The sequence below is a fragment of the Geotrypetes seraphini genome, chromosome 9 (genome assembly GCF_902459505.1).
Source record: "Geotrypetes seraphini chromosome 9, aGeoSer1.1, whole genome shotgun sequence".
Classification (NCBI taxonomy): domain Eukaryota; kingdom Metazoa; phylum Chordata; class Amphibia; order Gymnophiona; family Dermophiidae; genus Geotrypetes; species Geotrypetes seraphini.
In genome coordinates this window covers 51,263,167-51,277,463 of record NC_047092.1, presented here as the reverse complement: position 1 = coordinate 51,277,463, position 14,297 = coordinate 51,263,167, and the positions used below count along the sequence as shown (strand labels likewise).

Genomic DNA, 14,297 nt, shown 5'->3' with positions numbered 1-14,297 from the left:
TTACTACGGGTCCATTTTTTTAATATTATGTATGTAAACCATTTAGTTTTAAAAGGTATATAAGTTTTTAAAATAATAACTGCACGACTATCTAATAAGCCTTAAAAAATCAATTTATAACTCTCAACCATCCGACAAACTTTTGTAATATGAACGCCCGCCGCTATACCATGCACTGCCCACCTCCTACCTTTAGTTATACACTGGGAGGAGCGACACCTGCGCTCCATCCTGCGTGCCTACGCTCATCACCGCCCTACCCGACGCCAATCCGCGCTTCCGCCTCGCCCCCTACAGCGCGAGAGCTCGCTTCGAGCGCCCCTCCCCGCCGACGTCAGGCGGGGGTAGGCGGGCCAAGTTAGCAGAGCTGTGGCCGCGGTCAGAAGGAAAGATGGCGGACGTCGAGGAGCAGCTCACGGACGAGGAGAAGGTGGGAGCAGGCGTCATTCGCGTTTCTCCCTTACGTCGAGGGAAGTGTGCGCAAGCGGCGGCGGGTGTCGCCGAGGCGGTTGTCTCCGGAGCCTCCGTTGCCTTTCCGGACCTGCTTGGGCCTCCCCGGGTGTATTTTTAGCTTCCTCGGCTCGGGCTCTCGAACGGCCCCTGTGCCGGCATGTCAGTCACCGCCCGGGCTAAGGGGTGGGGCCGCTCTCTCGCACAGCTCCATGTACGGTGCGAGCACGAAAATAGGCACGAGTGGCAGCGGAGCCGGCGCTGCTTCTCCTCCTCTGCGGGCCCGAGGGGTCCGGGAAGCCGCCGCACTCTTCCTTCTCCTGTTCCCTTTACACGTCCCTCGGCAGTTCCAGGCCGGGCTCGCTCCCTCTCGCCCAGCTGCTCTGGTTCCTGCCCTTCTTGCTTAGTTAAGAGTCTGTGGCAGGAGGAGAGCGCGCGAGCTGTGGCTTCTTGACCTGCTGAAGTTGGAAGATCTGCCCTGTGGGTCGCCCACCTGCCCTGGGAGGGAGGAGAGCGAGGGCGCTACCCTGAGGCTCCGGGCGTGGGCGCGGATATAACCCATCGGACGCTCAATTCCGATGTATCTAATTCAATTGCGAGGGTTGAATATAGTAGAACTTTATAGAGGGCAAGGGAATCGTTACAGGAAAGTCTTGGTTTGTATCTAGAGCACAAATTTGTGTTTTGAGAGAATTATTGAGGAAGCGCTGGTGACAAACCTGGAAACGTAATTACCACTGACTTTGGCGTTACGTGACTTGAATAACAGTAAATTAAGAAATAAATGATGCCAGATAAGTGTCAGAATACTACAGTATTTAAATAATTCAACCTGCTGTATTTTGTTCTTGTTTCCGTACTTTATCTCTTTAATAATTCTTTAATATTTTACTTTTAACATTTTTATCCTACTTTTCAAAGGAAAGAAGCTTTATGAGATCATTCTCTATGTGTCTTTCTCACAATAACGTCTGTTTTTGTCTTATCAACACCAAATTTTCAGTGTGCAACAAACATGGTGCTTTTTCATGTATAGACAAGAGCCCTGTGTCCTAAAAACACAAGTGATATCTCGTCTTAATATTGCAAAATGGTAAGGAAAGTATGTTTAGCAAGAGAGCATTTGCTTCTATACAATATCTGATTGCATAACCATTAATGACTAGAAAAAAATGATTTATGCATTTTTTCAACACCTCTATCCAGATCTTAGCCTATTTGATTTAGAATGACCATGTGCCTTCAGCATATTGAACAAAATGTTATTCAACGTGTGTGTGTATATATATATATATATATGTGTGTGTGTATACATCTACACACATTAATTTAGAAGGTGGCTCCACATCTCGTTTAGTAAGTGAGCAATAAGGAAGTTAAACTTGGAGTTTCCAGATTCAGAACCCTATATCAGCCAGGTGTGTGTTTGACAGTTTTGCATGTCACTGGCACAAGTAGGTTTCCATGGGTATTGGAATAGGCTTTATATTGTAATATACCGTATTTTCACGTAGATAATGCGCACCCGTGTAAAACGCGCACTCGGGTATAACGCGCGGAAAACACATTTATGTACAGAAATTTTTATATACCGCGCACACCCGTATACCGCGCATGCTGCCCGACTCTCCCGTCACCGCCCGACTCTCCTTTCGCCCGCCCCGACTCTCCTTTCCCCCTTGAAGTCCTGTCCCCACCCTGAAAGCCTGATGCCCCCCCAAAGGACCGCTCGCACCCCCACCCCGAAGGACCGCTCGCACGCACTCCCACCCGCAGCCCCACCCTGAAGGACCGCTCGCACCCCCACAGCCCCTCGACCCCCCCCCCTCCCCCCATCATGTAGAAGCTCCTACCGGTGTACTGCTGCTTTCTGTTGGCGGTCCCGGCTCTTCCGTGAGCCCTGCGCCTGCACTGCTTCCTCTTCCAGCGGTTCGCCCTTTCTCTAACGTCAAGCCCTCTTACCCCGCCGACTCCCCGACACGATCGGGGCAAGAGGGAGCTCAAGCCCTCTTGCCCCAGCCAACCGCGGCACCCCCGACACAATCGGGGCAAAAGGGAGCCCAAGCCCTCTTGCCCCGCCGACTCCCCGACAATATCGGGCCAGGAGGGTGCCCAAACCCTCCTGGCCATTGCGACCCCCTACCCCCACCCCGCACTACATTACAGGCAGGAGGGATCCCAGGCCCTCCTGCCCTCGACGCAAACCCCCCTCCCCCCAACGACCACCCCCCCAAGAACCTCCGACCGCCCCCCCAGCCGACCTGCGACCCCCCTGGCCGACCCCCATGACACTCCCACCCCCCTTCCCCGTACCTTTGTGTAGTTGGCCGGACAGACGGGAGCCAAACCCGCCTGTCCGGCAGGCAGCCAACAACGGAATGAGGCCGGATTGGCCCATCTGTCCCAAAGCTCCGCCTACTGGTGGGGCCTAAGGCGCCTGGGCCAATCAGAATAGGCCCGGGAGCCTTAGGTTCCTCCTGGGGGCGGGGCCTGAGGCACATGGGTCCAACCCAACCATGTGCCCAAGGCCCCGCCCCCAGGAGGGACCTAAGGCTCCCGGGCCTATTATGATTGGCCCAGGCGCCTTAGGCCCCACCAGTAGGCGGAGCTTTAGGACGGATGGGCCAATCCGGCCTCATTCCGTCGTTGGCTGCCTGCCGGACAGGCGGGTTTGGCTCCCGTCTGTCTGGCCAACTACACAAAGGTACGGGGAAGGGGGGTGGGGGGTCGGCCAGGGGGGTCGCGGGACGGCTGGGGGGACGGTCGGAGGGTCTTGGGGGGGGGCGGTCGTTGGGGGGAGGGAGGTTTGCGTCGAGGGCAGGGGGGCCTGGGATCCCTCCTGCCCGTAATGTAGTGTGGGGTGGGGGTAGGGGGTCGCCGTGGCCAGGAGGGTTTGGGCTTCCTCCTGGCCCGATATTGTCGGGGAGTCGGCGGGGCAAGAGGGCTTGGGCTCCCTTTTGCCCCGATCGTGTCGGGGGTGCCGCGGTTGGCTGGGGCAAGAGGGCTTGAGCTCCCTCTTGCCCCGATCGTGTCGGGGGTGCCGCGGTTGGCTGGGGCAAGAGGGCTTGAGCTCCCTCTTGCCCCGATCGTGTCGGGGAGTCGGCGGTCAAGAGGGCTTGATGTTAGAGAAAGGGCGAACCGCTGGAAAAGGAAGCAGCGCAGGCGCAGGGCTCACAGAAGGGCCGGGACCGCCAAGAGGAAGCAGCAGGACACCGTTATGAGCTTCTACATGATGGGGGGAGGTCGGGAGTATGTGGGGGTGTGAGCGGTCCTTCAGGGTGGGGGTGCGGGTGGGAGTGAGTGCGAGCGGTCCTTCGGGGTGGGGGTGCGAGCGGTCCTGCGGGGGGGGGGGGAATCGGACGTCGGGGGGGGGGGGGAACTATGTAAAAAATTTTTTGTACAACGCGCTCACACGTATAACGCGCAAGGGTATGCACGGTTTGTAAAAACCCACGTATAACACACGCGTTATATGTGAGAAAATACGGTACTTCAACAATTTTAAAGTAAAAGATCTCAGTATACGTCTCATGAAATATTTAAAATATAAATCTATCCTTTTTGACATGGGTTATTCTGATTTTGAGGGCATGATCATTCCATTCCATACTTTTAGAAGTGGCTTAAGAGGGGTCTAGACCAGTGGTCTCAAACCCTTTGCAGGGCCACATTTTGGATTTGTAGGTACTTGGAGGGCCTCAGAAAAAATAGTTAATGTCTTATTAAAGAAATGACAATTTTGCATGAGGTAAAACTCTTTCCTTTTGGCTGTCTTAATAATAATACCTGTATTGTAATTTATAGCTAAAGAGACATATGATCAAGAAACTGTTTTATTTTACTTTTTTGATTATGATAAACATACTGAGGGCTTCAAAATAGTACCTGGCGGGCTGCGAGTTTGAGACCACTGGTCTAATTTGTCAACTCTTTAAAAATTGATTTTTGTGTGTCAAAAATATATATTTTTTAAGTTTTGACAAGCTTATATGTAGGAGATGCATTTACCTCTGCTGTCCGCTTCCTCACTTCAGGTTTCCTTTTTTACAGCAAGTAATGGCACTGCTGGTCTAGAGGTGAACAATATTTATTTAGTTTTCTTTATTGCTCTCCTCAAAGAGCTCAGAACAGGTTTCAGGTTAAACATACATAATATACAGTTAGGTTACAATTTGCCATAGTTGCAGTGTAAGGATTTTCAATACAATTTTTTATACTAACTTGACACATACTAGGGATCTAATACACATAATATGCAGTTTACAGATTAGATTTGCCACAGTTACAGTCCAAAATTTTTCAATACAAGTTTTTATCCTAACAGGACACATACCGATGATCTAGTACCTTAAGAACATAAGAATTGCCGCTGCTGGGTCAGACCAGTGATCCATCGTGCCCAGCAGTGGCGGCCCCCAGGTCAAAGACCAGTGCTCTAAATGAGTCCAGCCTCATCTGCATTTGTTCCAGTTTAGCAGGAACTTGTCCAACTTTGTCTTGAATCCCTTGAGGGTGATTTCCTCTATAACAGACTCCGGAAGAGCATTCCAGTTTTCTACCACTCTCTGGGTGAAGAAGAACTTCCTTACGTTTGTATGGAATCTATCCCCTTTCAACTTTAGAGAGTGCCCTCTTGTTCTTCCTACCTTGGAGAGGGTGAACAATCTGTCTTTATCTGCTAAGTCTATTCCCTTCAGTATTTTCGTTCATATCCCCTCTGTCTCTCCTCTTTTCAAGGGAGAAGAAGCCCAGTTTCACCAATCTCTTACTGTACGGCAACTCCTCCAACTCCTTAACCATTTTAGTTGCTCTTCTTTGGACCCTTTCGAGTAATACCATGTCCTTCATCATGTATGGCGATCAGTGCGGGATGCAGTACTCCAGGTGAGGGTACACCATGGCCCGGTACAGCGGCATGATAACCAATATACATTTCTTTGTAATCAATCGTCGGCAGGGACATTAGGTGAAGAGGTGTTTTTATTGCTTTCCTAAAGTTGAAGAGTCTTTAAAGGGATCTGATTTGTGGGGGCAGTTGATTCCAGTGACTCGGTAGGAACATCATTTGGTGTTTTTCAGGTGATGGGCATGACCAAGGGGCATTTTGAAGTGTATTTCATCCTGGGAGCGGAAGTACCTGTTTGGTACTTACGGAGGAAGCTTGGTCGTCTTGTAGCCTGGCACCATGTCGTGCAAGAATTTGAACGCTAGCATCAGGCCCTTGAAGACACAACATTTGGCTATAGGCAGTCTGTGAGCCAATGATAGAACCTGGGAGACAGGGTCACAGGTGTGTCATTCTGGAGGTTTTTTAGAAGTCTGTCACATTTTGTACACGTTGGAGCTGTTGTATGTTCTTCACTGTGAGACCGTTGAATAGCGCTTTGCAGTAATCTGTGCGGGAGAGGACGAAGGCATAAAGCAGTTGGGTGAAGTCAGACTCAGAAAAGTAGTTCCATATTTTTTGAAGTTGTCGCAGGTAGTAAAATAAGGAAGATAAGACCTGAGAGTTATGGTTGGAAAGTGATAGGATTACATCAAGGAGTATTCCTAAGCTGTATGTTTTATCTTTTGCTGTTATGATAGTTGAGTCCCAGTGTAATGAGAGATGGGTGCAGTTGCAGTGTTCTTTGCGGATCCAAAAGAGTTCTGTTTTGAAGGTATTTAGTTGCAATTTGTTGATGGACATGCAGTTTTTGATTTCTAAGAGGCGGTTTAGGAGTTTCATGATCTGGGAATCATGGGTTTCTCCTAGTGATACTGTGTTTCCATGAAAATAAGACATACCCTGAAAATAAGCCCTAGCATGATTTTCGGGATAGATCTTAATATAAGCCCTATCCCCGAAAATAAGCCCTAGTCGTAGGCAGCCCTGCCCTCGCCGCACAGCCAAACCCCTGCTGACCCTTCATCCTTCCCTCCCAACCGATCCCCGCCGACTGAAACCATAAATACCTTGATGTCATCAGTACACAGACGGCCCCAGTGAAATGGCTGCAAAGCAGCCTGTGAGTGCTGGTGGCCTGACGCTTCCCTGTTGCAAGGTATTTATGATTGTGTTCGGCGGGGATTGATTGGGAGAGAAGAATGGCGGGTTATCGGCGACTCGGCTGCGAGGCGGGTTGTGGCGGCAGGTGCTCAAGGGTTCTGCTGCACGAGGGAGGGAAGGATGGAAGCTGGGCAAGGGTTCTGCTGCACAGTGGGATGTTAGGGAGGGAAGGATGGAAGCTGAGCAAAGGGTTCTGCTGCATGAGGGATGGGAGGGAAGGATGGAAACTGGGCAAGGGTTCTGCTACACAGGGAGATGGGAGGGAAGGATGGAAGCTGGGCAAAGGGTTCTGCTGCACGAGGAATGGATGGTAAGGATGGAAGCTGGGCAAAGGGTTCTGCTGCACGAGGAATGGATGGTAAGGATGGAAGCTGGGCAAAGGGTTCTGCTGCACGAGGGATGGGAGGGAAGGATGGAAGCTGGGCAAAGGGTTCTGCTGCACGAGGGATGGGAGGGAAGGATGGAAGCTGGGCAAGGGTTCTGCTGGATGGGAGGGAGGAAAGGATGGCAGCTGGGCAAGGGTTCTGCTGCACGTGGGAAGGATGAAAGCTGGATAAGGGTTCTGCTGCACAGGGGGATGGGAGGGAGGGATAGAAAAATGCTGCAGAGGGAAGGCACAAGGGGATGGTGAAAAGAGAGAAAAGATGTTGCACATGTGGGGGAAAGCAAAGAGGAAGAATTTGGGTGAAGGAGAGGAAGGGAGAGATGAACATGTACATGAAAATAAGTCCTACCCGAAAATAAGACCCAGTGCCTATTTTGGGCCCCAAATGAATATAAGATACTGTCTTATTTTCGGGGAAACACGGTATGTATAGTTGGATGTCATCCGTAAAGGAGTGAATCTGGATTTTATATTTGTTGGCTATGTCTAAGACAGGTCTAATGTACGGATAGAATAGTAGAGCTCCCTGTGGAACACTGTATTTGATCGGTTTCGATAGCGCATCTTTTAGCAGTACGCTTTAGGATCTTTTTCAGGAAGGTGAAGAATCATCGTAATGCAGTTTCTCGGATTCCAATGAAGAGAGGATGGTCAATAGTGTCAAACACAGCACCAGATGGACATTAGCTTTATCCATGAGTTTCCAGCAGTCATCGATGATGTCAAGAAGGATGGTTTCAGTACTATGGAATTTCCTGTATCCTGATTGGAAGGTGTATAGGTCCATTTACTATAGGTGGATGCTTTATAAAACCCCACCCCCTTTGTAAGGCAAAGGAGGCTTATGGCACCTGTGAGTATGTGTTGCATCAAATATGAAGGATATACAGTACAAGGCCAGAAATCATTCTGGACCCTTAAAAATTAAAATCTGGACTGTCCTGGAATCTGGACTCTTTTAGAAAGAGATGGTGATACTGAAGCTTTTGTAGTAAATGTTACAAAAAGGAAAAAGTGAATATTCAAAAACAAATTTACAGTAAAATACTATGTTTTCTTTGAATCTCATAATATGGTCTTCTTCAGTGAGAGGTATTTTAATGCTGACCTTTATTTAATGGTGCTAGAGTTTTTGAGAGGGCTGACGAGGTAAGCACTCATAGGAATTCTATAAGCGTCCAAGCATTTACTTTGCCAGCCTGCACTAAAAACCTCTAGTACCATTTAGTAAAAGGAGCCCTAAGTTTTTTAATATGTTTTCCTGTAAATATAACCCCATTTTGATAAATGAAACATTTTGTATTTTAGTGAATAAATCAACAAAATTGGCTTGTTATCTCTTTATTACTTAAATTTGAATTTTAAAAGTTACTGCCTGAGAATCTAGAAAATCCAGACTGTGGGTTTCTTGATTTGTTCTGTATAAGAGAAATGATTTTTCTGTTGTGTATGGAATGAATACGTGCTGTACTTGAAATTAATCCCAATATTACTGTGTTCCAAATGCCTGTAGGAATGTGGTGCCATATAAAATAGTAGCCAAAATATCAGAAGCCTTATCCTACAGTTGCAGTTTTTATTTTTTCAACAGATACAGTTTCCATGGTGTTATACAGCTTTCTGTTGTAAGGTGATACTACTGTCTGTATATTAGTAGTAGGGAAAAATGCTTGAGTACCTGAATAAATTCATGTAAAAACAATTCTGAGTTTCCTTGGGAGAACGATATAGAAAATTGAATAAATAAATAGTCTTTAAAAATTTTTTGTCATCCTTTTTCGTTTTGTTTAGAATTTTAAGGTGACCATGAAAAAACCCCATCATATTTTCTGCTTTTGAAATAAGCAAATAGATATGACAAGGATGAAGCAATTCTGGAAACCAAATCACCTAGATGCCTACAATTTTGACACATGGGGCTCAAAATTCAGACTAACAAAAGGAAAAAAAAAACCCCAACTAAAATACCAGAAAAGCTAGAGCTTTAATTTTTTCTCTATCTCAGGGTGTCTTTTATGTTTCACATTCAGAATGAGGACTGGTAGTCTTTATATATATTTTAAGAGTAAGTCTATTTAAAACCATAAAACTTGCTGCTTTCTAAAATTAGCATTTTTTTAGGATAATCTTTTCACAATTTCAGCAGCTAGTTAGTGTAAAAATAAACCGAAATGTAGATTAAAACTTCAATTTGCTGGCTATAATTTTTTACACCCTGATATTTTCTCTTAAATATGTTTATTATGCTTGTATTGGGCACTTTAAAAATCAACATGATTAGTGACCATTAGTTTATTTCTAGGCTTATCTGGGAAGAAGTGTGGTCCCGGTAATTAGACAGCTGACTACAAATCAGATGTTTTATGCAGGTTCAAATAATTCCTGTTTTATGACTTTATTTAACAACAATATCAAAAAGCCTGAAATAAAATATATATACTGTACTAGTCATTAAGCCCGTTACATTAATGGGTGCTAGAATATGTCCGTCTGTCTTTCTTTCTTTCTTTCTATGTCTCTCTCTGCCCCTGTCTCTCTCCCTCCCATTGTCTGTCTGTCTTTCTTTCTGTCTGTCTCTCTCCCTGGCCCCCTTTGTCTGTCTGTGTTTATTTCTTTCTGCCTCTCTCCCTGCCTGCTGTCTTTCATTCTCGTGCGCTGCCTGCATGGCCCTCTTTGTCTCCTCCCCCCAAAGCAAACCAAGATTTCTCCCTGGCCCCCTTTCCCTTCCCCCCCTCCCCCACTTCCCTGTGCAGAAACAGCAGCATTCCCCTCCTTCTCTGTGTAGCAGCAATAGCATTTCCCCCTTCCCTGTGCAGCAGCATTCCCTCTTCCTAGTACAGCAGCATTCCCCCACACTTCCCTGTACAGAAACAGCATTCTCTCCTTCCCTGAGCAGCAACATTCCCCCTTTTCCCTGTGTAGCATCAGCACCCCCCCTTCCCTGTGCAGCCACCCCTTACCTGCTCCCCCTGTTCCCTTCCCCCGTCCATCAGCATTTATTTCCTGCATACGCTCTACTTGCCTCAAAGAAAAGCGCTGCACCGCGCTGTTGCTGGCCTCGGTGTCTTCTCTACACTGTGGCCAACCCTAGCAGAAACAGGAAGTTGTGAGAGGGCGGGCCGCAGTGGAGAGAAGATAGTGAGGTCAGTGGTTAAACGCTGAGGCAAGAGGGAGGAGGGGGAAAATAGATGGTGGCAGGGGGGTTTGGAGATTGGGGTGCATGGGGCATGCCGCCGCTCGTGTCTGAACATTTTAAAAGGCGCTTGGCATTGGAGTGCGTGCAGCAAGCCGCCGCTTGCGCCTGAAGATTTTAAAAGCTCCCCTGGATCGGTCTGCCAGCTCCTTACCTTAATTGAAAGACGCAGCGGCGGCGCCTCTTTGCAGGAGCAGGGCAGACAGAACAGCACGGCCGACAGCCGCCGCGTCTGACATCTGCCTAGGGGGAGGAGAGAGTGTTTCGCGCGCATGCGCACTCCTATCTGAGGTGCCGTGCAGCGCACGGAAAACGGAACACGCGATGGGAGTGCTCATGCGCGGCTTAGCCTTTTATTATATTAGATATATATATATTATAATAACCTTCTTAAGCGCACATGCGCACTTAAGAGGCTGTGGGTACCTGACAAGTGCTGTGTCCCTCCATTCCGAATTCCATTTTTTTATTTCAACACGGAGAGACACAGCACAGCCGGCGACTCCCCCCTCCTGCCCTCACTCACCGCCAAAACCAGCTACTTTTAAGCCTCCTCCTTCTTGCCGGCTCACCCATGTTAAAATTCACAGAAAAGTGCTGCACTGCGCTACCGCTGGCCTCGCCGTTTTCTGTCCACTGCGGCCCGCCCTCTCTAACTACTTCCTGTTTCCACTAGGGTTGGCCGCAGTGGATAAAAGACGCCGAAGACAGCGGTAGTGCGGCGCAGCGCTTTTCTGTGAATTTAACGCAGCGGCTGGGAAGGGGGCTGCGGGAAATGCTACTGTTGCACAGGGAAGGCCAGGAAATGCTGCTGCTGCACAGGGAAGTGTGTGTGGGGGGAAATGCTGTTGCTGCACAGGGAAGTGTGTGGGGGAAATGCTGCTGTTGCACAGGGAAGGGTGTGAAATGCTGCTGCTGCACAGGGAAGTGTGTGTGTGGGGGGGGGAAATGCTGCTTCTCCACAGGGAAGACCTGGAAATGCTCCTGCTGCACAGGTTAGGGTGGGAAATGCTCCTGCTGCACAGGGAAGTGTGTGTGTGTGGGGGAAATGCTGCTTCTGCACAGGGAAGGCCGGGAAATGCTGCTGCTGCACAGGGAAGTGTGTGTGTGTGGGGGGGGGGGAATGCTGCTGCTGCTGCACAGGGAAGGGCGGGAAATGCTGTTGCATAGGGAAGGGTGGGAGGGAAATGCTGCTGCACAGGGAAGTGGAGGGGACGGAGAGGGAAAGGGGGCCTGGGAGCAATCTTGGTTTGCTTTGGGGGAGGGGAGACAGAAGGGGGCCATGGAGAGACAGAAAGACAGGCAGGCAGCGCATTAGAACGAAAGACAGACACACAGAAAGACAGCGGGCAGGGAGAGAGACAGAAAGAAAGGACAGACAGCGGGAGAAAGAAAGGAAGAGAGAGACAGGGGCAGGGAGAGACAAAGAAAGAAAGACAGACAGACATATTTTAGCACCTGTTAATGTAACGGGCTTAAACACTAGTGTATATATATGTGTGTGTCTATGTATGTATATGTATATGTGTGTATATATATATATATATATATATATATATATATGTATATATATGTATATGTATATATATATGTATATATATGTATATATATGTATATGTGTGTATATATATATATATATATATATATATATGTATATATATGTATATGTATATATATATGTATATATATGTATATATATGTATATATATATATATATATATATATATATATATATATATGTATGTATATGTATATATATGTGTGTGTGTGTATGTATATATATATATATATATGTATATGTATATATATGTGTGTGTGTGTGTGTGTATGTATATATATATATATATATATATATATATATATATATATATATATAAAATATATATAAGGAGTCAGCTTCATATACAAATCAGTCCCAAGGACCTGCTCCTGGTACTTGTAACATAAGAATTGTCGCTGCTGGGTCAGACCAGTGTCCATCATGCCCAGCAGTCCGCTCACGCGGTGGCCCTCTGGTTAAAGAGCAGCGCCCTAACTGAGACTAGCCCTATCTGTATTCTATCTTTGCACATGCAAATTTACTCTTCAAATGGAGAAAATTAAATTTGGGTTAATTTTTCTATGGTTTACACAGGACGACTATTCAGTTCATGGGAACTTCCTAATAATTTCATAAGGAGTTCACCTAGGTATATCCTCATCGCATGGCGCAGAAAGCGCCCTACAAAGTTTTACCCACAAACATCACCTTCCGTCACCCTAGAAATCTTTTAAGTGCAAAAGTGCCTTTTTTGTATATAAGAAAATCAATAATAAAGTGCCATGTGCAAACTTAGAATCAAAGAATTCATCTGTGTATCAATAAAAATGTTTAGATCAAACAATTCTCAATGATAAGTTTCCTCCTACTGAATCACATATAAAGGAAAACAGCTTTCATGAGTCCGCAAGGAGTCCAAGCTCTTTCTTTAAGGGGGTATCTCAGCCGATTACCCTACAGAGTTCCCTGTTTCGTTCTCTTCCTTAGGGGCACATCTCTCCATGGCTTATACAAAGCTGGAATCAAACGTGCGTTTTGGCCATGTACTAGTGACCTGGATAGGTCACTGTGAGAACGGGCTACTAGGCTTGATGGACCATTGGTCTGACCTTGTAAGGCTATTCTTATGTTCTTAACTTTGTATGTTTCGTCATAGCAGATGAAGAAGACATGAATTTTGTGCTACATATGGAAAGAGGAGTAATGAAACTCTTGCAATGTTAGGCAATCATAACACAAAATTCGATCACACAACTCTGGCATACTCCCAATAGACAGCTCTTCCTCGTCTGCTATGATGAAATGTACAAAGTTCTTCTTCTCGCTGTGACCTAACAATGAAGACAATGGCAGTCTAATTGCAGGTTCAGAAATGTTGATGTATGAGTTTCACAAGAACCAGCACAGCGTTGCCACGTCTAATTCTTGGAAAGAAAAACAGGCAGTGTCATTACTTTTCAATCAGCTTTTGTATAAACTGGACATCCACATTTATGCCCCTTGCAGGGGTAAAAGTATAGAATACCACCACCCACTTATGCACATCAATCTACCCTTACCCATGAAAATGCCAGCAAGGTGCCTACGAGCAATTTTCCAACACCACACATTAAGTAGCAGAGTGTGTAAATGAAACGGGAGTGTATATGGTTGAAGCAGGGGCAGGATATGGGCAGGGATCCCAGTTACAGAATGCTGTAAGTTATACATATTTATGCACTCCCAGTTATGCTAAGGCTATGGCTGGTGTAACTGTGGATGCACAAATTCTTCCTGCTTCTGTTGCAACAGAATGTATATTTTCTGTAAACCGCTTAGAACCTAACGGATGTAGCGGTATATAAGAAATAAATTACATTACATTACATTCTGTAACTGGGATCCCTGCCCATATCCTGCCCCTGCTTCAACCATATACACAGACTGTGTATCTGTGTTATACATATTTATGCACTCCCAGTTATGCTAAGGCTATGGCTGGTGTAACTGTGGATGCACAAATTCTTCCTGCTTCTGTTGCAACAGACTAAACTATAAACTCCACTAAGTTTGCCGAAAGGTGCTTAAAAAGATACAAAAAAGGAGGCAAAAAATGTCAATAAGGACTCTATGAGTGGGTCTGTCAGCCAATCACTCCCAACAAACCAAACCACACAGGTGCCAAATATCAATTGATGAATAGGGGCGCTCTCAGTGTGAGGTTGTTAGCGACGGGAGAACAAACTCCAGCGCTTCCACTTACAGAGACAGAGGTGAATTACCCCGCCTGCACACCATCATCGAGCGTCCCTAGTGTGCAAAATCAACTGTGCAGAAATACTAACAATAAATAAGTCACAACTTAGTGAACTAGTGAGAGAGTGAATCAAACTGAAAACCCACTCATAGAGTCCTCCCCAGCCTAATCCCCAAGATACAAAATGAAACCACAGCCAACTTAGCTTTTAAAGCGAGCCAAATGAAGTCAATAAGCATTGCTGGAAACCAAGATAGTCATAGGATCAACCGGTTTCGGGTGAAACCCTTCATCAGGATCTTAAGGCTGGAGCAGAACCGGCTGGGAGGGAAGCAGGAAGAATTTGTGCATCCACAGTTACACCAGCCATAGCCTTAGCATAACTGGGAGTGCATAAATATGTATAACTTACAGCATTCTGTAACTGGGATCCCTGCCCATATC

General features: G+C 46.6%; 1 protein-coding gene across 1 annotated transcript in view; it reads left to right on the top strand.

The window, feature by feature from the left end:
* The first annotated feature begins 278 nt into the window (after positions 1 to 278).
* CAPZA2 (capping actin protein of muscle Z-line subunit alpha 2) overlaps positions 279 to 14,297 on the top strand; it is a 96,679-nt gene continuing 82,660 nt past the window's right edge. Inside the window, exon 1 of the mRNA XM_033958533.1 lies at positions 279 to 430. Within this exon, the coding sequence (XP_033814424.1) occupies positions 392 to 430 (39 nt within the window). The 5' untranslated portion in view covers positions 279 to 391. The remainder of the gene's footprint in view (positions 431 to 14,297) is intronic.